The following is a 24,630-nucleotide window of genomic DNA, read 5'->3' as shown; positions in this document are numbered from 1 at the left end:
TTAAGAGTTGCGAATAAGATGATTTCGTTTGACTAGAGCTTGCCCCAAGTGAACTTTGTGGTGGACAAATACCGTGTGCGTGAGTTTCCTCGGGGTTTTCCCGTTTCCTCCCACTTTCTTCATTCCACAATTTCATTGATTTCTCATCATCACCGTCTCCTTTAGCTTACATGGCATAAGCGTGGGACGTAGAACTCAAAGATTTCGTTTCGCACGTACAATAAGCAGTAGCATGTAGAAGTGTTCTAAAACATTATCAACGTTTCCATCTAATGGAATAACCACAAACATGTTCGCTTTGGCACTATTTATTTATTTTATTTTTGGAAATCATTGAACGTGTTTGTATCCACATTGACCTATCACTAAGTTATGATCACCTAACTAATAGTGTATGGATCCTTCTTTCGCCTTCCATTCAGCAGGGAGATGTTATGAAACATCAAATGTCAAGCTGCGGCCTTCAGTGTCGAGGTGGAGGTGAGGGGTGTTTCGAGATACTGGATCTGCTATCTCCTGAGGTCCCACAGGTCCTGATTGAATTTAAAATCGGGGAGATTAGTGGCTATGTAAGATCTAGATGTTTTCACTGTGTTCTCGAATCATTTGTGCACTAAACGTACACTATGCCTGGTGCATTGCCATCTTCAAAATTATCGCCACGGGAAACAGAGAAACGTAGTGGGATGCACCTAATTTGTTAGGAGACTGCGATACCGGTCACCAATCATGTTTCATCTACAACTACGAGAGTACCTAGTTCTTGACGCACCATACCCGCCTTCACCGGCTTGTAATGTTGACACCATCTATTTCAAGAGGGCTTTAGCATCTCATGAGGTTTTCACCAAATACGCAAACACCGATCCATGGAATGGAGCGAAAATCCTGACTCATCACGTAAGCAGACCTTCGAGTCTTCTGTTTTTAAATTCTCATTTTCTTTGTACCAAGCGAATCATTCAGTGTGGATCTGGTGACGCCGGAGGCTTTCACTGAAATAGTCCATACGTGTGAGTGTACGGCGCATGTTCACAGAAGATGTGTTTTTGAGGATTGGATTGGAATTGAGGTTAGCGTCCCGTTAAGCAGCGAGGTTATATGAGATGTCGACGTACAGCTTAACGTAAGATCCGAACCACATGAGCTCCTGCTGGGAATCAAACCAGGTTCTCCCACGCCAAAAGTGCGTACACTCGCACATAGCTACGAAGGAGCTCAAGATACGTTTTCGAATGGACCATGGCTATATTTGGTGATAACCCGTTCCACTGTGCTGCACATATGAGCTCGTACCAGTCACTAAATGTAATGCTAAGCCCAATAATCAACCGTCCTATGCAATTGTATCAACCGCTTGTTGCTTGCACCGTTGGGACTAATCTTCATACTTGTTCACTACTGGCACAGCCGTTTGTGCGATCGTGGCACCAGCCCTTTAAAACCCCATGATTTTACATTCATCAAACAGTCTCATTACTTCTTGGTCAATCCCTGTAACAAGATTTATCAGTGAGTCTGTAAACAGGAATTTATTCATTCGATTCTAACAACTTCTCAAAATTCTCAAAATAGTCCCCTTGGTCGTCGATTCACTGCTGCCAGCGCGATTTCCAGAATTCATACGCTCCCTGGAAGTCAGCTTCCGAAATGCCTTTTAAGGATTTGGTTACGGCCTTCTGGATGGCGGCAATGTCATCAAAACGACGACCTTTCAGGGCATTTTCACTTTGGATAACAGGAAAAAGTCTGCTTTACCTTTCACAACCTCCACCATTTCACGACACACACAAATTCGTCGTTGTTTTTGTTCATCACTCAACACTTTTGGCACCAATTTTGTACAAACTTCTCATGTTCAAATTGTAGGTTACAACGTTGTGTACCGTTGACTTGCACATGTTAAGTATTAATCGCAGACCCAACTGATGGTCAGAGTCCAAGAGTTCTTTCACCTTTGACACGTTTTCATCCGAAGAACTCGTCGAAGGGCGTCCAGATCGATCTTTGTCTTCAACTGTCTCCCGTCCGTCTTTGAAGTCTTTATGCCAGCGAAAAACCTGGATTTTCGGCATGGAATTGTCTCCGTAGGCCTGATCAGTCAAGGCGAGAGTCTCTGAAGCAATTTTGCCCAAGATAACGCAGAATTTGATGGCGTATCGCTGCTTTGTCATCCGCTCCATTTTTCGCATTTTATCCCGTGACCAAAATGAAAAACTACATTTTGCGCAACGATCGATCCTCATTCCCTCACTTCTCAGAAGCTACTTCCGCGTGGTGCGATGCTTAGGTAAGACTCCCACCACTGATACCACCCATTGGGAGCGCTCTGGTAGCGACTGGAGCGCTGCGCGGCGGCTAGTCTCATTATTTCTTGGACAAACCCTGTATTTATATATCACGCGCGAACTCTCAATAATAACTAGCCTATAGTGCAAGCGAATTAGGGTAGAAATTTAGATTTTAATACGATACTGCACCTTTCAAAAAGTCTCCCTCTCTGACAAGGTCAGCGACTTCCTTTCCCCATTTTACAGTTGCAAAGAGGGGGAAGAGTAAGATGATTGATTTAATTGCCTGTCAGCTTGGGTGGAATAAATAGTAATCATAATCTCCTGGATGAAGACCAGAGGCGAGTAGAATTGTATCTTGTTCCTCCTGCCCCACATCAGGTGCGGAACTTGTATGACAAGTGCGAGCAGGATGGATTTTCCGCTCACCTGTACTCTACTATCACGTACACGGCCGTCAGTATGTCCGAGACAGAGACACATCTAATCGTTAAATACTTCTGTCCTCTGATACTCTCTTTACTTTAGTCTCACTCAACGCCACCGAAGACGTTTTTGACTATGAGCAATTGTCGGAACGGTCATGCAAGGAGAACGCGATAAAGTAGACGTGCCGCCAACAATCGTTTAATATTGTGCGCTCATATGGAGGGGCACATGACTGCGACATTGTACTTGAGATCGCCGTCCTGTTACTTCGAGTGGCTGAAAGTTATTATGTTCAGGCGCTCCTCAGTTAAATTGTGAGAGCACTTGGGATAGGTCTGCTGTAGGAACCTTCTGCCTCCCATCATGTACACCACCAATGGGCTACTGAAATGCCATGACATATACGAGTGCCAATTCTCTGGGACGATCAGCCGGCCTTTTCGACCCTCATTATGTCGTTGTGCTCACACTCGCTTAATTGTACAATAGACATTCGTTATCTTTGTCGACACAGTCTCTGATCTACACATAACTACATTCGTTGTGTTGTAATACGATCTTCAAACAACTTGCAGGATACTCCCTACACACACCGAGATCCCTCTGCCCTGACTTTCAACCTAACACCAACATGCTGATAATTTATGTATACGGCGTGTTCTTAAATGGGTTTTCGTCAGAATACAATTGATTGGACTGTGAGGAGAATCTTCCCATGGAATGAAAAATGTAACAATTCCACTCCACTGCAGCAAAATTACTCATCCGAACTGAAATTTAGTGCACAGATGGAGACTAAGAAGTTCCAGGTCTGAAAGGACGCTATTCAGTATAACTTAAGGGAAGGGTTAATAAATGGCAAAAACTATATATATATACTAGTGTATATCCCCGCGTGTTACCGCGGACAATATACATATATATATGCCTCTTCCTCTCTCAGCGTTCCATGTCTCTTCGTCTAAGGTATTGAATGCAAGTGAGTAACAGACATGCCAAAAAACAAAAGTTAAGCTCCCCGTTCCTCCTAAGGATATGCAATTCTCAAAACATCGTCTTATTTCCAGCCTGGGACAATAAAAACATTTAAACAGAATTTGAAATTTGTACGTCTACTAGTTCCGGAGATCTGAGAAACTGCAAAAATCATTCAACACCCGCCCCATCCCCTCTTAAGATATGTATTTACCAAAACCTCATCTACAGCCTAAGATTTAAGGGAAACATTTCCACATTGTTGATGTGTGAATCAATGAGTCAGTCAGTGGATTTAATCTTTTATTTAAATGTATGTCCCTGTACACATATGACTTACAATCTGGAAACAAGTACCCTAGGAGTGAGACACTCCTACCACCTGGAGGGGTGTGTGAAAGGGATGTCATGTAAAACAATAATAATAATAATAATAATAATAATAATAATAATAATAATAATAATAATAATAATAATAATAATAAAAAGAAAGTAGTGTTGAATCCAGAGTTCTCGCGTCTCTGAGATGAATACTCCGATTCCGTACTGTGAGGGCAAGACAATTCTAGCACCTCTACTGAGATAGTAGGGGTGACTTTATAATCGAATCCATGTTTTTCGGGGTCGCTAAGATGACTAGCGACATTCTCGATCCCGTTTAAGCTGAAGTTCAGCCCCCATCAGCATGGGAATGAGAACGTGTGGAAAACAACCACCCCAAAATAACTGCATTAGTGTCGAATTCATATGTTTCGAGGTCGCTAAGCTGATTGGTGACAGTTCCGATGGCATTTCAGCCCAAGTTTAAACAAGAATGGGCATGTCATCTGACCCAGGTTGGCTTCCCGAACTACACTGAGCCTCGACTCCCTAATAACTCAATAGCGGTCCCTCCAATAACTAGAACGTAGAGCAAAAATTGTAAAACTTTGTCTCGACGACAGATACTGATCACTGTTACGATATGTTTCGTCCCAAGGCAAGACATTATCAAAAATTGTCATTGATATCGGTGACAAAGAGTTGCCTCTAGGAATATCATATGTTATTTTGTCACTAGTCCGAAGGCTTGATGATATCTTACTCCAACCATTGTTCCTTTGCGAGAGATTCTACGACACATTCACAAATACTGTTTGTGACTTGAGCGGTTCGGTCTCCCGACTTCAGGTATGAGAAAGTTAATCTTCTTTTTCTAAGCACAATAACAGCGATCACGACAGCAGTTTTACGTCAACTGACGGAGGAGAGAGTATTTGTAATTCAAACTCTCCACTTAAATCACCTCAAAAAAAAAAAAAAAAAAAAAAAAAAAAACTGTCCGCACAACTGCAATTTACAGTACCGATATATCAACTTGACTGAGAGTTTAAATTCGTGAATGAAGAGATGAAGATAGTATTACAGGGTTGTATTCTACAACAATCGATTCAATTCCAAAATCCTCGTGGGCACATCGACGTCTTGACGTCTTTCTATTTGCACGAATTGCTATTGACACATTCACTAGGGACTCGGTTGTTGGCTGCTGGGTTAATATGTGACAACCTCAGTCAACCTTCATACTTTACATACGGTCAACCTTTTCAGTATTATTTGGTTATCAAAGACTGGGATTATCAGAACATTGATGGGATACTTAACTGTCATGCCATGCTTCATCTAGACTATAAGGGCGGGATGCAAGGCTATTGGTACTTAGTCACCTGTGACAACAGAACGAGTGAAATAAGCTGTATTGATTCAGGAGCAAGACAAGATCATTCTACAAGGAAAAAAGATTGTGATTGATTTCCATGATTTCCTGAGGAATCGTTATCGAAAGAAAATAGAGCAACGTATGACTGTATTTAGGCTCAGTGTCGATAACCATAACACATTACAATCCTGACTGTGATGCTTTTGTGATGTCGTTCTGTAAAATAATCTCAAATCCTGTTTTTGTCACGTAGATGCTCTTCAATAAATAAAAAAAAAAAAAAAAAAAATAACTTGTATATTATAGATTTCCAAGAATTTATATAATCATAAATTTTGATTTCGTTGCCTAATTGTTCCCAAGTTTTTTTGTTTTTTTTTCCTGGTTTTATGAAATTTGTATCCCACTTCTTTATCATTATGCTTACAAACTGTGTAATTAAATGAGCGTATTGGCAAGGACTTGCGTCATGAAAATGAAGTCGAATCTCAGCCGACTGAACATGTCGCGGCCACATGTTTCTCGATTCTAGTATGAGTCGTTTCGGTAACTATTCTCTCTTCTGCTCGAATGTTGTTACACACTTTAAATTATGATTAATATATGATCATTCAAAATAAAATTGAAATTTACCTGGATCATCTGCCAGCGTCACTAAAGTTGCACCTTCAATTTCAACTTCCCCTGTCTTTGTAGCTACTGTAAAGAGACATCTCCATTTTCCAAGGTCCACATCTTGAAATCGAAAATTGATTGTACAGATGCCGGTTGTGTCATTTAGTTGTACGGTATACCTTGAAAAAAAAAAATGCATACAAATAAATAATACTGTTTGAAATTTGGCAAATTGATATATCGTGAGGCATCTAAAAGGACCTCCTGACGTACCGAAGAAACTAGAAACGCTAGCGATATACGGTTTGCAGTAAACAGCAATATCAGATGTCACTCGTCAAACGGAGGTATGATGTGATAGGAAAAATATCGAGAAGTAGGGCATCAGGAACGAAGTGAATTTTTTGTCATGGAAAGATAGACAAAAACACGATAGAGCACAGGTGGAGAAGTACAACGCCGTTTGTCTCGTGCTTCTACTGCATATAGTAACGGAGATATGATCATGGGAATGGTTATAAACAGAAAGACAAGTGACGCACTTGGCCGCTAGTACTCCGGTACGTATACCGTCTGAGGTGTCTGACAGAGCAGTTCTTGACACGGAGCAAGTTGCACTTGCGAGTCACGAGATCGTGCTAATTCATAGCAGGTAGTCATAGTGGTAAGAGTGAAGATGATGCTTACAAACGCAGAAAAAGCGGACATGATCCTGATCTATGGAGAATGCAGAAAAAATGCTTCCGGACAGACAGCAGCCATCGCGACGTCTTTTTGGTAAGCTCTTTGTGAAATTAAGGGACACCAGAAGTTGAACACCGCGATAACGTGTACGGAGCAAGCCAATTACAGGTAAGGTGGGTGCAACAAATGATCTAGCCGCTGTTGATGTGAATCCACACATTAACTCCCGTGATATTACCGGTGACAGTGGTATGAGGCAAAATCTTTCAGTTTAACGTCCCATGATTATGCCCTTTTGGCCAAGGGAGACGATGATTAAAGCAAGTGAATGATTATGGAAGAAAAATGAAATGAAATCTTTAAGTTTTACGTCCCACGATTATGCCGGTTAGGCTAAAGGAGACGGTGATGATGAGAGATGAGTGAAATGGTGGAATGAAGAAAGTGGGAGGAAACGGGAGAACCCCGAGAAAACCCACGAGCACGGTGTTTGTCCACCACAAAATGATTATGGAAGAGTTGATGAAATGAGAAAGTGGGAGGAAACGGGAGTACCCGAGAAATTCTACGGACACGATGTTGTCCACCACAAACTTATTTGCACGGAGATCCAACCAGAGGCCCCACGCATCAGAGGTAAGCGCTCTACCACTGAGCCACCGTGACCCCAGTGGTATGAGTCAGTGAAGTGTATTACGCATTCTTCGTACACATACTTTCAACCATATGTTTCCATCCATCAGGAACTACATGAGAATAATTTTCTGAACCTTCTGTGTTGCACATGGGTGTTACGACACAACAACTCAGGATCTGTCGCGTATCCTATTCACCGACGAGGCAAACTTTACCAATCATGGAAAAAATTAGTAACATGCACTATTAGGCTGTAACAAATTCACATTGGGTTCGCCAAGTGGAACGCCAGCACCCATGAAATGTTAACGTCTATTGTGAAATAGTGGGTGAACATCATCTTGAGCCTTTTTTCATACATAAGAGACTGAATGCTGACCGATACATACACTTCCTTGAAAATGAACTATTAGGTCACAAACCGCTTCAAACAAGGAGGGAAAGAGTTATGAACTTGACGGGTGCCCAGTTCATAGTGAACGACGCACTATAGCATGTTTGAATAATACGTTTTCCTCTCGGTAGATAGGGCGGAGAGGACCAGTCAAATGGCTGGCTCGTTCTCCAGATTTGTCACCATTAGACTTTTTTTTCTCTAGGGGAAACTAAAGAGTATTGTCTACCGGGATGTGCCAATAACGCGAGATGATATGCAATAACGCATTACTGCACCCTGTAGGGCCATTCCACATGCGGTGCTACATTCTGTGGAACGATCATTGACATGTGCAATGAGCGTAAACCTAGTCTGTCAAAGTGTATGTTCAAAGTCGGGCCCGTCCGTTGCGATACAGGCATCGAGGCGCACACGCAGTTTCTATGGTTCTTCGATATGCTATCATGTTCATTGTCATTACGTTCTATACATTGTCAAATAAATGATGCTGATAATGTTTCATGTTTTCTTCTTTCCTCTTGAACGCCATGCTGGCAGTTAAGTGGGTCGGCGTTGTGTTTCTTCATGGGAGCCCTTTCATGTTATTTATATTTTTGTCTATCGTTTCATTACAAAAAATTTTACTTCATTCCTGATGCCCTATATGGTGATATTTTTCCTACCACACCATACCTCCTTTCAACGAGACACATTTGATATTGCTGTTTACCACAAATCGTATATCGCTAGCATTTCTCGTTTCTTCAGTATTTCAGATGCTACTTTTAGATGCCTCACGCTGTATATTAAGTTTTATATAAGAATTTGCTCTCAAATGTTGAAATAAAGCATATAAATCATATTATTATTATTATTATTCAATAGGTAACTAACTGAGTGTCTTAAAGAACTTGCAGATTTAACTGTGTAGAATCAGAAGTTAATTGCTCAGTAGATCCTGTTCTTCGCTGATCCAATTCATTCCGAGATTATTATTATCTACCTTCTTCAGAGATCGTCTTAGATTATCCTTCCAGCTTTGTTAGCCCAACCAAAGACTATTCAAGTAGAAGTTATCCTATTAACACTATGAATTAGGAGTTTCTCTACGCTAGTCACATATCCTGCTTATCTTGGGGAGTCTTGGTGAGTACATATTTTGAAGTTTTGCGTTACGTAACTATCTCCAATCTCTCATTTGATTTACTTTTCTCAATACTTAGCTTTCGAACCACCTCAGCCTGTTGGTTACTGAAAAATTTTAAAAATAAATATCAGATTGAAAAGAAGTGAGTGAGAAGTGTTAATTGTTTTAACACTGTCTACGATTACGAAGAGAATCGTTTTCAGTTTTAATTATATAGCAATCTTAATTAACAAATTTTTGTGTAATAGCTTACGAAATATTTTTATGTATATTGGAATTTGATGAAATCAATCAATGTTGGCAAGCAGTGATTTATCTACTCCCCCCTAAAATTTTCGGAACTAGGGGGGTGCAATATTAAAAAGATTCATTCTCGCTCTGCCTAAAGCCCTCCAGGACTTTGTAGAAAATATTTTAAATGATCTTACCTGTAGGCAGAACGGGAATTCCCGTTCTGCCTAATCTTTGGAGACAGGGAATTCTTGCGAGGAGGAAATTTTAAGGGAAATGCAGCACCGAAAAACTTGACTCCTAGCGTGTTTGTATGCAGATAGGAACTCATGTATAAAAATAGCTGTAGTAACGAGCGCGGGAACCAAATCCAAGCGGTCAAAATGCAAGGAAAATTCTGACGAGGACAAAATCACAAGAATATATTTGGATGTATCAATGCACACCCTATATGACTATTTTTTCCCTTCAATTATCATATATTCTAAAATGTTATCTGTATTTTTTCAACTGAAATAACTTTTTCTTTCTTTTAAAATGCTGAGAACTCGTAAAATGCGTAAAAATGTTAAATAAAAGGACAGACTAGCTTTAACTACTTTCACATATACCAATATGAAAAGTTCTGGGTATTCCTATTTATTATACCTTTAATACTCGTATATTTGAAATACGTTTAACATATTACAGTAAGATCATTCACTTTAATTACAAAAAATAACTGTGATGCTACTTGATTTTTAAAAAGTCTTTCTTGTGTGGTAGCATATGGCAGTCTTTTATTTTCAGTAATATATAAATATTTATTTTAATTCTGAAATACTGATCGAGGCTTTTTTTTTTTTTTTTAAAGCAAAGATCAAAATGTGAAATAATATTTTTACTATAACAATCTTGTGTCTTTTATTGGGTTTTCAGCATTTTAAAAAAAATGTTATTTCCGTAAAGTGAAGAATTTCAGATAACATTTTAGATGCATAATAGTTGAAGAAAAAAATAATCAGTATTTTATTAATCTGCGCCTATGATCCTGTCGCTTGAATTTAGTCCGTTTTATCTGAATTTTCCTTTGGGTTTGTCCTCTTGAATTTTGTCCTGCATTCGTAATAATCACTTTGGTAATTCTAACAGAGGCTGTAAGTAGAATAACTATCTCTTTAAGTTTAATCATAAATTTTAGATGTTATTCTTCTTGTTCTTCTCGGAAAAATGACTACAATATAGTTCTTTATCAGCAGTGTTATTCACATCTACTTTGATAAAGATGGATGTAATTTAAAAAAAAAAATACCTGTGGGCAAATGGAAAATTGATTGACTCAGTTGCAAGAAGGCCGTTTGACATTGTAACTGAAACAAACATAAAATAAACTTAATTTGGTATAATATCAAATTATTTCGCATTAAGATTTTATTCACTTTTTCAGTAGTTCATTTCTAACATGCTAAGAGTCGCAGTACGTAAACGGTGCCACTGTTCACATCCTCAAGACATGTTTGGCCATATATTAAGCAGACAATGCAAGAGGATGCATAAGGCGACTCTTAAGAAAGAATGTTAGTGTTCTAAATCACAACTTCTTTTTTGTCATCACCTTATCAGCTGATGTGTCTTATATACATAATTTTATACTATATACAATAGTATCATATATACTTCTATTTTCATATTTATATTGTCAATGTAAATAGCAGCAATACAAAATATCAATATCGAAATACATGTATGTTTTTTGTAGTTTCAATCAAATTAAAAGGTCAGACAATCGAGGATAAGAGCCGTCTTACGCACCCTTTTGCATTGTTGGTTTAATATGTGGCCAAACATGTCTTGAGGCTGTGAATTGTGGCACCTTTTACGTACTGCGAGCAGTGGCGGTTTTAGCGGTAGGCACGGGCCTACCCAAAAGTTTTGAAAAATATATAAACACTAAAAGATACAATAAACAGTAAATATATTTTCCACTTTTTATATTAATGGTAAATAATTATTTAATAAACAGCATCAACCACTACTGTAAAAGTAATTTCCTACTGTCATTAATCAATTAAATACGCATATGTATTCATACACGAGGAAGCGGGCTTACCCAAAATTAAAATTCTAAAGCCGCCCCTGACTGCGAGGCTTAGCATGTTGGAGGTGAACTATCGGAAAAGTTAATAAAATTTTGTTGTGAAATGACTTGATTCTAGACCGAAGTAAGTTTGTTTTATCTTCGCTTCAGCTACAATGTCAAACGGCTTTCTTGCAACTGAGTCAATCAATTTTCTATTTCCATGCAGGTAGCTTTTTTTTTTTTTTAATCACATTCATTTTTACTGATATAGATGTGAATAACATTGTTAATAATAGAACAGTATCTAGTCATTTTTCTTAGAAGAACAAGTAGAATAACATCTAAATTTATGATAAAACTTAAAGAAATAGTTATTCTTACAGAATCTGTTACAATTACTAAAGAAAGATTCTCTTGAAGAAATCCCTCCCTGGACAGAATTCCTCGTCTCGAAAGATTAGGTAGAACGGGAATTCCCGTTCTGCCTAAAGATAAGATCATTTAAAATATCTTCTACAAAGTGCTGGAGGGCCTTTAGGCAGAACAGGAGCACACCATTAAAAATCTTGCTATTTTGTTTTTTAAAAGATTTTGAATTCTTGTCTTTAAGTGCCAATAGAATAAAACAACTTACTTTCGACAAGATAAATTTTCAAGAAAAACACGCAACGCAAGATTGAATGGAAATCAACCTTTACACGGCTGTGATCGTCACAACAACGTTTGATCAATCGATTGCCAACGATTTAATCTCGACGTCACACCAAGCATGAGAAAGTCGACGCTAATTGTCTCTGGCTGAGGAAGGAAATCCAATGCAATCGTTCGTTGCATCAATGAATTTAAAAAATGCAAGATTGCCCCCCCCCCCACAGATTTTTTCAACACCCTCCTAAGTTCAAAATTCTGGATAAACCACTGTTGGCAAGTATAATAAAGGGAAATGTTTTATGTTCACAATTAAGAATCTTAAGGTTATTCGAAATGTATTAACATTAGGAATGACCAAAATCGATTTTTATAAAAATCGGAAACCAAGCTGAGACATTTCGGTTTTCTCCAAAGCTAGTTTGGTTTTTCATCGATTTTTTTTTTTAAACCGTTTCAGGTTTTGTTGAAGCCGTTTTCCGTTTTCTCCAAAGAAGTTTTGGGTGTTTGCTGAAACTAGTGTAATTTTCGCCGAAGCCCATATCTTTTCCTGTTTTTGTTATCATTTTCAAACAAGTTAACAAAGAAGCAAGAAGGTTTTGATAGAAACCCGAACCTTTTTTTTTTTCTTTTCTTGAAAGTTTTCAAAAAACGGTTTTTGTGTCCATAACTAGTTAGTATACGTGTGTGTAATTTGTAAACATTCTGATAAATCTTAAAGATTTAAAGTTAGGCTTAAAAATTGACGCCGTTACACCACAAACTCTACGTTTCACGATAGGCAATCAAATACCGGATATTTAAACATCACTATTATTACGTACTTTCTTTTTCTGTAAAGGCCAAAGTATCGAGGGTTTTTTGTCAGTATTTTACCGATGTAACAGTAAGAGGTCAAATATTTTAATTGAAAACACTTCTTGGGCACAGATGGGTATTCCATTGATATAATAGTTTACTTATTTTTGTCAGTATTAACAAATAGATATAGTTTTATTTTGCGTGTGACCACAGTGGTTTAGTGCTGATTCGGGATCTTCATGAGGTGTCTTTAACGGAAATGTTCGGAACTATTGCCTTCCCCTTGGAAAAGTTTTGAATTACTGTTGTATGTCTAATAAAATATTTTAAGAAAGTAAAATACGTATATAAGCAGGCACATTCAAATTATGTAGTATTTTCAAGTTAAGGATATTAGGAGTAAAGAATTGATGGCAGGATATTGAATACACTAAAATGTAAGTAATAGCCTCAGTGATTTTATAAATTGTACTAGAAAGGAGAAAATATATTTTGCTGGGGTAAAATGAAGAAATAGGACTAAGATTAAAAGCATTGGGCGTTCTTCCTAAGGTTATCTTGGCGCCATGTAGGAGCTAGCACAGGTAGCGACAATTATTAGACTAACTGTGAACTATTAGGAGTGTGACTGACATCCTGAGGCGTCTTGGCTTTATAGTAAGGACTAGCCTATAATTAGGACTATTTCAACTATCCAAAGGATAAGATTTTGTATCCCAACAAAACGCCCATTTAAATAGCAAGGGAATTTCTTCATCTCCTCTTTAGACCCCTAAAAATTAAAAATATTCACTTTTGGCAATTTTCTTGTTAGTCCTGGAAGGCTATAATCATGCCAAATTTAATCATTGTAGCCCTACAAGAAGTGCTCAATAATTTGGGGGTGTAAAAGGTGCTCCATATAAATAACATGGGAAAGATTTTTCACTTCCTCATAAAACCACTCTAAAGTTTGAATTTTCTATTTTTACTGATTTACTTTGATAGTGTTAACGGAAACGTACAAGCATACCGAATTTCAAGTTTCTATTCCAATTCTAAGTACATAAAACATCAGATTGTAGGTCCGAAAAAAGTCGCATTTAAATAACATGGGGGAAATTTTTCATCCCCTCTTTAGACCCCCTAAAAATTAAAAATATTCACTTTGGCAATTTTCCTGTCGGTTAGTTCCGCAAAGCTACAATCATGCCAAATTTAATCATTGTAGCCCTACAGGAAGTGCTCAATAATTTATATCAGCTCATATAGTTGTGTGTATATATAGTTAGGATAAGATATGAAATACATGTTAATTACATATGAATTTCTGTAGTTAATTTGCAATAGTGTCATTTTATATACACCCACTAAGTTATAAGTGGGCGAAAATTTTCTTCCAAAAATATCAATTAGGATAATTCCCTCCCACAAAGGATTTCGCACTCTGTTTATCACATCTCTGTAATTAGAGATCTGTGATGATAGATAATTGAAACGTCACTTTAACATTAAATCGTACCCAATGCTTTTACTCTGAGTCTCATTTCTTTATTTTACACCAACAAAAATCCCCTTTTTAATACGTTTTATAAAATCACTTTTTATAGGTCTTCAGAGTTATCTTTCCTTTTGTAAAATCGCTGATTTTCAAGAAAGCACCTATAAGTTATAATGTAACTGGTGTAGATAATCTCTCTGACGATATAAAATAAGTCTGTAACACGTACGACGAGAACATGACAGAGGGATATAGTGTATTATATCACAATTTTGAAATTACCAGTTATTTGGCAATACTGTCACAAAGTGAGTCGAAAAATATCTAGGAATGAATTATTATATTCCCAACTGTTAGATAAATTTCGTGTCTATTTACATAGCAGAGAAAGTCGTATTTACCCGTTGATTAACATGAATCATAGCCCGGAGCGGCGAATTTTCTTAGACTAAATATTGTCCAAGAAAATATGTATTATATGCTATATTATTATTTATTATTTTATTCATTATATAGCTATATATTTTTTACGCTTCCACTTAAATATTAATTATTCACTTCACTGTCTTAAATTTTCTACGCCAGTTTTTGTTGATTTTGAATGGGCAGCAATTTTTTAATAGCCAAGGGTGGCAGATATGTTAAATACAGTTCTGTATATGATGCAAAATTGCCATCATGAAACGTAGCATACTAGTGAAACACATATAGCTATTGGGGACATTAATTTTTCACTTGAAGTGTTTAGTTTTGGAGCTATTGTTATTTTAAAGAATGTATATTGTAATACCATTAAACGGGCGCAAAAGTTCGAGAAAAATGATGTATTACAAACGTGTTACAGTAGGACATAGAGAGTAGTACTACTATTGTGATTTTGGACACAGTAAAACATGCACAAGTGACTGTTAATATTACATACTCAGTTAATTTCTAATTACGCAAATTCAAAGATTTCTAGATTTTACAGATAACATACATTTCTGTATCAATTAAATTTGGACTTCGCTAAACAAATGTATACAAAATGTAGAGGATGTTTCGTGAAAGTATTATATGGAATTCAGATGGGGAAATTAAAATATTTTAGTTGTAGAGCTACTTACTTGTCAGTAGAGTTGTGGATGCTAATGGAAACTCCAGAGGGATCTACCCAACGACACGATGCTGCTGTTTGACTAAGTCTGCAAGCCAAAGTGACGTGGTTGTCTGGTCCATCAAGAGGTGGATTGGGCCATAGCACGAATACAGCTGGACTTCCTCGCCACCCAGTAGAATGTGCTACAAACACTGCTGTAGCATTGTAATCTTGTTCTGGGGCTGAAACATAAAATTAATTATTGGTAATGTGATTCGTAAGTCATGCAATATTGATACATACAGTGATCAGTATAATGTTAATTATTGTAATTGATATGTCCATCCTTAAGCTGCACTTTTGAAACTTCCAAGCTATGCTATGCGTGTGTCGGAAGTCTTATAGGATGGCTTTGCCCATCCGTTTGTCGATAGGTATCATGGTGAAAACGGTAAAAGATATTAAGATGTGTTTTCTTTGTAATCGATTTAACTTCCAAAGAATAGGTTTCATCTGCTCCGTTAACCTTCTATTCAGATTGGAAGTGGTTAAAATTCCGGTTTCAACATTTATCACCATTGGGAGAAAGTGGTAACAACTACCAAGAAGCTTTTTTTTTTTTTTTTTTTTTCAAACGATTTAGCGTCTCAAGCCAGTATATCATAACTAACCACAATACTCTACCAAAACCGAAAGTAATTCAAATTGTCTATTACTTCCGGTTTCAATACTGATTTCCGTAGACCAAAAGCGATAATGGATATCAAGATAAGGATTTTTGCAATCGATTCAGTGTTCCAAGAATATGTTCTCTTTTTTGCCTTAGCTTTTTATTCAAACTAGAAGTGATTGAAATAAACTATTTTTGGTTTCAACCCTTATTGCCATAGAACAAAAGCAATAAGTGATAGCGAGTAATGACTTCTTGATATGGATTCAGCGTCCGAGGAACAGGTTGTATCTTTGATCTTATTACTCTATTGGAATCAGTACTTATAGATGCATTACTTCCAGTTTGAGTATTAAATTTCCATAGTTTGGAAGTCATAGTTTCATACTATGAAATGATCTTACTTGTTTTTATTAATTTACTTAAGTTGTGATATTTTCAAGTTCAGACAAGCTTTTCTTAAAATTTAAAAATCAAATTTCAATTTTTTAATAGTTTGTTTTATTATTCATGCTTTATTTCAAATTATGCTGTCCTTAAACTTTTTATTGTTGTATTATTTTTATAACGTTGCAGGGTAATGATACCAGCTTTTTAGTCCAATCAGGTTAATGAGTAAATAATACATTTAACACACACGTGCGTGTCCAGTAGCGGCTCTAGAGTTCTACAACAAGGAAATCACATCGGCAATGGCTGTGAAACTTACTCTACACTTCCCCCTCCCCCATATCACAAAATTATTCCCTGGCTTTGGGGTGGGACCTCCAGTGATGTTTTACTTTGAAGGTATTGTTTAAATTTTGATATTAGGTACAAATATTGCAGAAAAAGTTTGCCATTGTATAATCATATATCCAATATATGTCTTTCATTCAGAATTATTTAACTTTACATATTTTATTGACCACCTAGAATTCAGTTATTCAAGAAACGAAAATAATCGATGCTGCCCCCTTTTTGGATTGAATTTTCCCAATCGATTCTGTAAATGAAATGAAATTTCTAGTTTTTTGCCTCATGCTACTGTTCTTTAGGCTAAAGGAGATGGATGAGTTAATGCAATTGAATTGTGAAATAATTGGTGTAACGAGAGTCTGGGAGGAAACAGGGGAACTCGGAGAAAACCACGAATTCAATATTGTCCAACACAAATTTGCGTGGGCGGGGATCAAACCAGGGACTCATCGCACTAGCGATGAACGTTCTGCCACTGAGCCAACGTGCTCCCCTCAATCGATTCTGTTAAAATTAATCTGTTACATACCCATTATCATATATAGGGTGTTGCAAAACAACACCGACAACGTTTGGATGGTGATTCCTGACACCAAGATAAGATAAAAAAATATAGACCAAACTGGGTGCACAAATGCTTCCTTTCGGAGTTATAGACTGCCGAAAACATAAAAAAAAGGAACTTTAAAGGTCTATAGCTCCAATACTATGGGACCTACCGTAGTCGGGTCAAGACTTCACTTAGGAACTAGTATGTGCCCTATCCAAATATCCATATTTCAGAATTCTGCGGTACTTCCGTAATAATTTTTATAGAGGTAGTTGGTGAGTACTTCAAATTATATGCCCGTAACCGAACTCCCTCTATAAAAAAATGTTGCGTCAGTACCTTAGGATACTGAAACATGTATTTTGGGATAACGCACCTGTTAGTTTCTAGGTGAAGTCTTGACCCGACTACAGTAGGTCCCTTACGAGGGAAGGGCGCGATGTCACTCAGAGATAATTGCATCAAATTTAGTGTAGGAGTTCGTAATTGGAATAGAAACAAACGTGTGGAAGCATTCGTTTCAGAGGCGTTCGGAATCAGAAATAATGGGCCCTATATTTCAGGAGAAGTATGGCCTGTCAATCAGATATTGATGGGGCGGAGCCTTTGCTCGCTGTTGCAGTCAATGCAGAATATGTTAAATAAAGTAGAGTGAAAACAGAAAAGACGAGCTGAACAGAAAATGTGCCAATGTCCGCCCTCACCAGGCAAATGCCAGAATACTAAATCTATCAATTGCCCTTGCCATTAATCACTTGATATTTTGTCCATTGGGTACGCTTCACTAGTTAGCCTAATGAAATGATATTAAGAAAATAAAGGAAATATATACAGAAACTAATCATGGGCGTCGCCAGAAGTTTTCCAGGGAAGGGGTCGAAATGAAGTTTCTGTATTTCTTCACACTAAGATGCTATCAATACGCAAGTATTAAATGTTTGAACCCACCAATATTAACTGAATACATTTGTACGGGTTTCTGATATCTACGACGTGGTGCCCACCAAAATTAAACTACTGTGTGTTTGTGAGGAAAATTTAAATATGTATTTCGGGATTAATGATGTTTCAAATGGGAACGACTGTGGAAGGCCATGACAAAAATAAGCGTTTGAATAGATACAAGACTGTTCATTAACACAACTATGTTAACGCAAAGGATAAACGAAATATTTGAATTGGGTCTACTCACCGCTAGAAAGCAGCAAAATATGTTGGACAGAAACAGCTTCGTAACAACAACTTCGTTCAAGACTCCAATTATAACTCACGCATGTTTCACCAATACTGCACTTTACTAGTGTGAAAACAAAGTGAACATGAGCGTTTCGTGACATCGATTTATTTCTGTGTATATATTTTCTTTAATTGCTTAATATCATTTCATTAGGCTAACTAGTGATGCATACTCAATGGACAAGAGATAAGGTGGGTAATGGCAAGGGCAGTTGATAGATTTAGTATCTCGTAGGGATGCGCACGAGACAAGATTTGAGACTGTCTCGACTCGAAAATGTGCTGTAAAAGTGATGTCTCGACTCGAAAAATATATATTTTTCTATTGGAAGAGCTGTGTCTCGACTCGATTTTTGTCAGGAAAATTCTGTCTCGACTCGACTCGAACGCGGCATTCGCCTGTTAGGACTGAGGGCGGACATTGGTGCATTTTCTCTTCAGGTCATCTTTTCTGTTTTCATCCTAGTTTATTTACCTTCTTCTGCATTGGCCGGAACAGCGAGTAAAGGCTCCGTCCCATCAATATCTGATTGACAGGCCATACTTCTCCTGAAATGTAGGGACCATTATTTCTGATTCCGAACGCCTGCGAAACGAATGCTTCCACTCGTTCGTTTCTATTCCTATTACCGACACCTACACCAAATTTGGTACAATTATCTCTGAGGGCCGCGGTGGCTCAGTGGTAGAGCGTTCACCTCTGGTGCATGGGGTCCTGGGTTCAAACCTTGCTCCCGCCAAGTGAACTTTGTGGTGGACAAACACCGTGTGCGTGAGTTTTCTCGGGGTTCTCCCGTTTCCTCCCACTTTCTTCATTCCACCATTTCATTCATTTCTCATAATCACCGTCTCCTTTAGCCTAGCCGGCATAACCGTGGGACGTAAAACTCAAAGATTTCATTTTCATTTTACAATTATCTCTGAGTGACATCGCGCCCTTCCCTCGTTAATTTTGGAGCTATGAACCTTTAAAGCTCATTTTTACATCTATTCAGCAGCCTGTAACTCCGAAAGGAAGCATTTGTGCACCCTAGTTTGTCTATACTTTTTGTCTTATCTTGGTGTCAGGAATCACCTCCCAAACGTTGTCGGTGTTGTTTGTTTTGAAATACCCTGTATATACTTTTAAATGTAAGTAAGGGGCGCGGTGGCTCACTGGTAAAGCGTTCACCTCCGGCGCTTGGGGTCCCTGGTTCGATCCCAGCTCGCGCCATGTGGACTTTGTGGTGGACAAACACCATGCTCGTGGGTTTTCTCGGGGTTCTCCCGTTTCCTCCCACTTTCTTCATTTCACAATTTCACTCATTTTTCATAATCACCGTCTCCTTTAGCCTAACCGGCATAAACGTGGGACGTAAAACTCAGAGATTTCATTTTATAAATGTAAGTTGAAACGGATACAAAAACTAAATAACACAAAAGTTAACTAGCTTCGTTTATAGTATATTTATATATTTACTTGCAAAATAGAGACACGATAATATTTTTTATGATGCATTGGATCAAGTATGCATTCAATTTCTATCATTTCTAAAGTAAATGAGTAATTTATTGGACTGATTTATTTTCAGCACCAAGACGAAGACCGAATGTTTAACATAGATTCTGAATCACATACATTCCTATTGAGAATCAAACCCTGGTATCATATGCCGAAGACTTGCTTGCCAACCATATACGCACGAGGAAACTATAAAATATGCATGAAGTTCCATAAGTCTACAGGGGACCAAATTTACTTGCCTCCCTTGTGTGTTATCGTCCGCCTTAAACGTACCAGCCTGACTGGACAATTGACTATTCTCTACTTATTTTATAATTTTGAATTACACGTGTAACACGTATTTGTGTGTGGCTTCGTATGTTTGCTTTCACAGTAACATTTCAGTGATAAATCCATTTAAAATGTAGTTCAACAATATTAATTTGTTCCCTAATATTTGCAAAGGAGATAAAAGTTACGTAGATATACCTCGGTGTTATGAAACTCCGAAAGTGTAAGGTACGCTCAGAAAGTGTTCTTATTTATTTTTCCTTTATATTAATTTGAATATAAGCGTCGCTAACAAACAATGATTCGAAATTCTACTGTGGATTCTTGTCGTCTTTGATATAATATGAGTCATTCTTTCGTGTTTGTACGAGAAGCGGAATAAATGCATCCCACTTCGCTTGGGTTGAGTGCATCAGCACATCCACAGATCTTAGGCTCCGACCCTATTTCCCCTTATCCCGCGGTCCCGTCTGCCTACCGATTTTTTTTTGGGGGGGGGCACGAAAAAATGACTACATTATACGGAATGGCAAGCATTTAAAAGGCTGCTCTGTAAGGAAGGAGATCGCTAGAGCGAGCCAAACCAGAACACGTGAACAGAAAGTAACATCAAGCATCGTGACTTACACTATGGTGCCAGATCTCTCATAAACATCAATCAGGGTTGCGAGCTCCATATTAAAATAATTACATTTTTCCTTCAGTCGTTCCTCATTCGTATACAGGAATAAATGCTCATATTTTGTTGATTATTTTTCGTATTAACTGATGAGGCACGTGATTTTGTGACTACCTTACAGACCCGCTCCTGCGTACTATATTTATATAAATAGATATAACTAGTAAACACCATGTATGTATGTATGTAATAGATTTAAAAACATATATAACATTCATGTATAAGTACCTTATTTTTACCTTAACAGTAATTCACGGTTTTAGACACACGCGTTGACTAAGAGAATGAGCGATATGACAGCTTGGATTTTTGTGGTTTATTTTCTTTAAGTACATTTAAAAGAAAATTGAAGAATATAATACAATAACATTTTGGAATGCTAATCTGGAAACAAATGTACTGGGAAATGAGCATTCTGATGAAGGGGCAGAATTTTTCATTGGTATCACTACAACTTTTAATGTTTATGCCTATTATTATTATTATTATTATTATTATTATTATTATTATTATTATTATTATTATTATTATTATTATTATTATTTAGTTTTACTTCGATGACTAATGAAACTGCACTTAATGGAATGTTTGAGTTTAGTATATAGTGTCGTACTTTCTTCGTAATCAGCATCGACCAGAATATCTGTGTATAGCCATGTTAAAAAATCAACCATTCTTCGCATATGGATTTGTATTGAGCAAGGGATTATCTTATTTGTCTCGTTCAGAAGTTTATTAGGAGCCTACATATTGTAACAGGCGCCTACGGTTGTGAGTGAAAATGTTTAAAAGAAAAAGGCTGATCAGATTATTTTAACATTTCTAAAAATAAATGATTCATCAAACATAATATGGGAATTCTTTATATGATTATCATTTATATTCTGCTCTAACACTCAGTCTTTAGCGAATTTATTCTCATTATCATATTGATTTTGTACTTTAATGGTATATTAACAATCATAGGACCAGGTTCTTTTTTTTTTTTTTTTTTTAATCTCTTATTAAGTAAAGTTAGATCTCTTAGTTCAGTGCTACTTGGAAGCTCACCAGTTTTTCTTTAATAGACTTGTTGATCAACTGTTATTTTTATTTAGATGTTATATCTATTTAGAAAATAAACTAGTTGATAGATCTTGTGCTAACTGAAATTATACAAGATTTCAACTGGTAGTATCCTTGACTAAAGTTAATATCGAATACAGTAATAAGTGGTAAATTAAATTTAATGAAAAAAAAATATTAACTCATGCAGAAAATTTACTGTCGTATAATGGTTTGTGATACAAAGATAATTCAAATAAAAATATTAAATGTACTCATTTTTCATTCAATAATACTATGTGCTAATGTTATAATTAGGAAGTTTAAAATTAAAAAGAACAACAACAAAAATTCTCAATTCCTTACTGGTGTTTATTATTTACAATGTGGTTTTGAGTTTTCTACATACGGATAAAGCCAACAAAATTTCTATCATCCCTGGATTCTTTCAAAAAACTAGTACTCTCAATCATTCTATTATAATGCGACATTTGGTATAAAAATAAGAAAATTGACATAACAGCTTTTAGTAAGGTTATTGTTAGAAATAAAACGATAATTTAGTTTTCTGTCATTCATGTTTCAAAGTGGTTCCTCTCCTAAAGTATTTTATAAAACATTTTATTGTATTTTTTTCTTTTTATAACTTTCAGTTTGGTCATCCAATGCAAGAGCCAGTTCCATGTTAATCATACTGGTTCTTGATCAGATTTCTTGTACATATATATACTTCTCATTTTACTGTAGCATGCATTATAGATACACAGGAGACAGTAGTTAGATAACTTTTAGGCATTTTTTGTTTGTTTCTTATTATTAAATGCTGCATTTATGTCTTTCTTATGTGAAGCGTTAAGATCCTAAATTTAGTTTATTTACTTATTTTCAACAGAGATTTCTACTTTTTTTTTTTTTTTTTTAAGTGGATTACTTTGCTTGTTACATATAAGTTCTAATTGTTTAGGTTGAACATAGGTTAAGTATATAGATTTTGTAATTTAGTTTAGTGATAGCGGATTTGTGGATTTGTTTTGTGACTTGCGTTTGTGATTTTAATATCATTTTGTATTATTTTCATTGGTTACGAAAATGTTAATACTACTGATAGAATTATGCAATAATTAGTAACACCTTGTCTTACACAGTATTGGAACGATAACTTCAAGAATAATGTAATAATGACAGAATCATTTTCCCTCTTTCTACAGATCATGATTTCTAATTTTTCAGTATGTATACAGCAGGGGCGGATCCAGGACGGACTTCTGGGGGGGGCGGTCGGCGGTAATACTGCTACTTTTAAGAGCTCCAAACTTGTTATGGATGGGTTTATTTATATATAAAATAAGAGTTTCCTCTTGTGGGGGGGGCGATCGCCCCGATCGCCCCCCTCTGGATCCGCCCCTGGTATACAGGGTGGATCATTTATCCTGATACGCCCCTGTAACTTTTAAATTAACGGACAAAACACGTTGAAATTTTGTACCGTGCAAATATCGGCAGGAGGACATTGTTTACCATATTCGGTGGTACCACAAGGTTTAACAGTGCTGTCAACCCAACATAAAGTTGTATTTTTTCAAAAGGCATTATGTCAGGTTATTACATATTTCAAATCTACAGGGTGAAACACTTAAAGAGATTCCCTCCTTGAACTTCTGAACTAATTGACAGAAATAGCTGAAATTTTATGCCAAGCAAACATCAGAAGGAAAGAAGAGTTTGACATATTCAACAATATCACCAGATTAACAGTTTCCATCTCAGTTTCATTTTTTTTTTTTTTTTTTCAAATAACACTACATCTACATCAGATTATTATATATTTCAAATCTACATGTAAAATGTAATATTAAAGTTCCACACTTTTTATTCAGTGTTGATACTAAGGATCCTACAGTACCACATATCCAAATTTCGGAGGGCTCTGCAACAATAATAAAGCAACTGAGATACACTTCGTACAAAATTTCATCTATTTCTGTCAATTAATTTATAAGTTACAAAGAGCGATTTAAGTGGTTCACCCTATATGGACAGACAGATAGATGAATATATGACTTCTATATTATCAGATAACGATTTGAGAAAATATAGACAATGTAATACACTTTAAATGCACTATATACATTATATACAATATAGACTTATATGCAGTATTTCTGCTTTTGACCACCAGACGCGCCTAACAGAGCAGGTTTTTCGAAATAAGACAGTCTATGTTCAGTCTCAGAAGTCAGTTAAGTACATTGTCCTTTGTTTTGTTTCATTAATAAGTAAATTATATGTAGGACCCATTCGAATTAATGCGTCATGGATAACATTATAAGTCGAAGACATAACAAGTAAGATAATACAATAATAATAAGAGTCGACCAAGATATCAACAAAATATATAAGTAACTGTAGTTAAAATGTGAGTGAAACAAGAAACGTGGGAAAACACTACCTTGATTTAGGAGACTCAGCTTTGCTGATGGAGCCATTTGGTATTCACCCTTCTTTTTGCGCCGCACGCTGCAAGTCCACACTCCTTCCTGTTCCGACATGACACTGTGAAATCGTACGCTGCAATCTCGACTGTCATTGCCAAATGCTGGAAATTCTTTCACAATCGTTTCTTTAGTAGTTGATTCGTTAAGCGGACGCCAAGTCCAGCGACACTGTTGTACTTCTACAGAGGCTACGCAGCGCAGTAAAACAGGTTTTCCTATTGTAACCTGCAGATCCTGGCTCAGTTCTACAAACTTTATATCCTCTGAAAGTGATAGCAAACAATAGTGGGCAAGT

General features: G+C 36.7%; 1 protein-coding gene across 3 annotated transcripts in view; it reads right to left on the bottom strand.

Moving 5' to 3' along the window:
* The window catches only part of LOC145688266 (netrin receptor DCC-like), a 145,016-nt gene that overhangs the window by 2,920 nt on the left and 117,466 nt on the right, over nucleotides 1-24,630 (bottom strand). For 2 of the 3 annotated variants that reach the window (XM_081762249.1, XM_081762250.1), the window contains 3 exons: nucleotides 24,290-24,598; nucleotides 15,178-15,391; nucleotides 6,028-6,188 (listed from right to left, as the gene is read on the bottom strand). In XM_081762249.1, coding sequence (XP_081618375.1) covers nucleotides 6,028-6,188; nucleotides 15,178-15,391; nucleotides 24,290-24,598 — 684 coding nt within the window. The remainder of the gene's footprint in view (nucleotides 1-6,027; nucleotides 6,189-15,177; nucleotides 15,392-24,289; nucleotides 24,599-24,630) is intronic. The other variant, XM_081762251.1, reaches the window with a different exon arrangement.

This window comes from Thermobia domestica, chromosome 6, assembly GCF_964235325.1.
Source record: "Thermobia domestica chromosome 6, izTheDome1.hap1.1, whole genome shotgun sequence".
NCBI classification, from domain to species: domain Eukaryota; kingdom Metazoa; phylum Arthropoda; class Insecta; order Zygentoma; family Lepismatidae; genus Thermobia; species Thermobia domestica.
The sequence above is the reverse complement of the archived record's forward strand: the minus strand, read 5'-3'. Positions and strand labels throughout refer to the sequence as shown.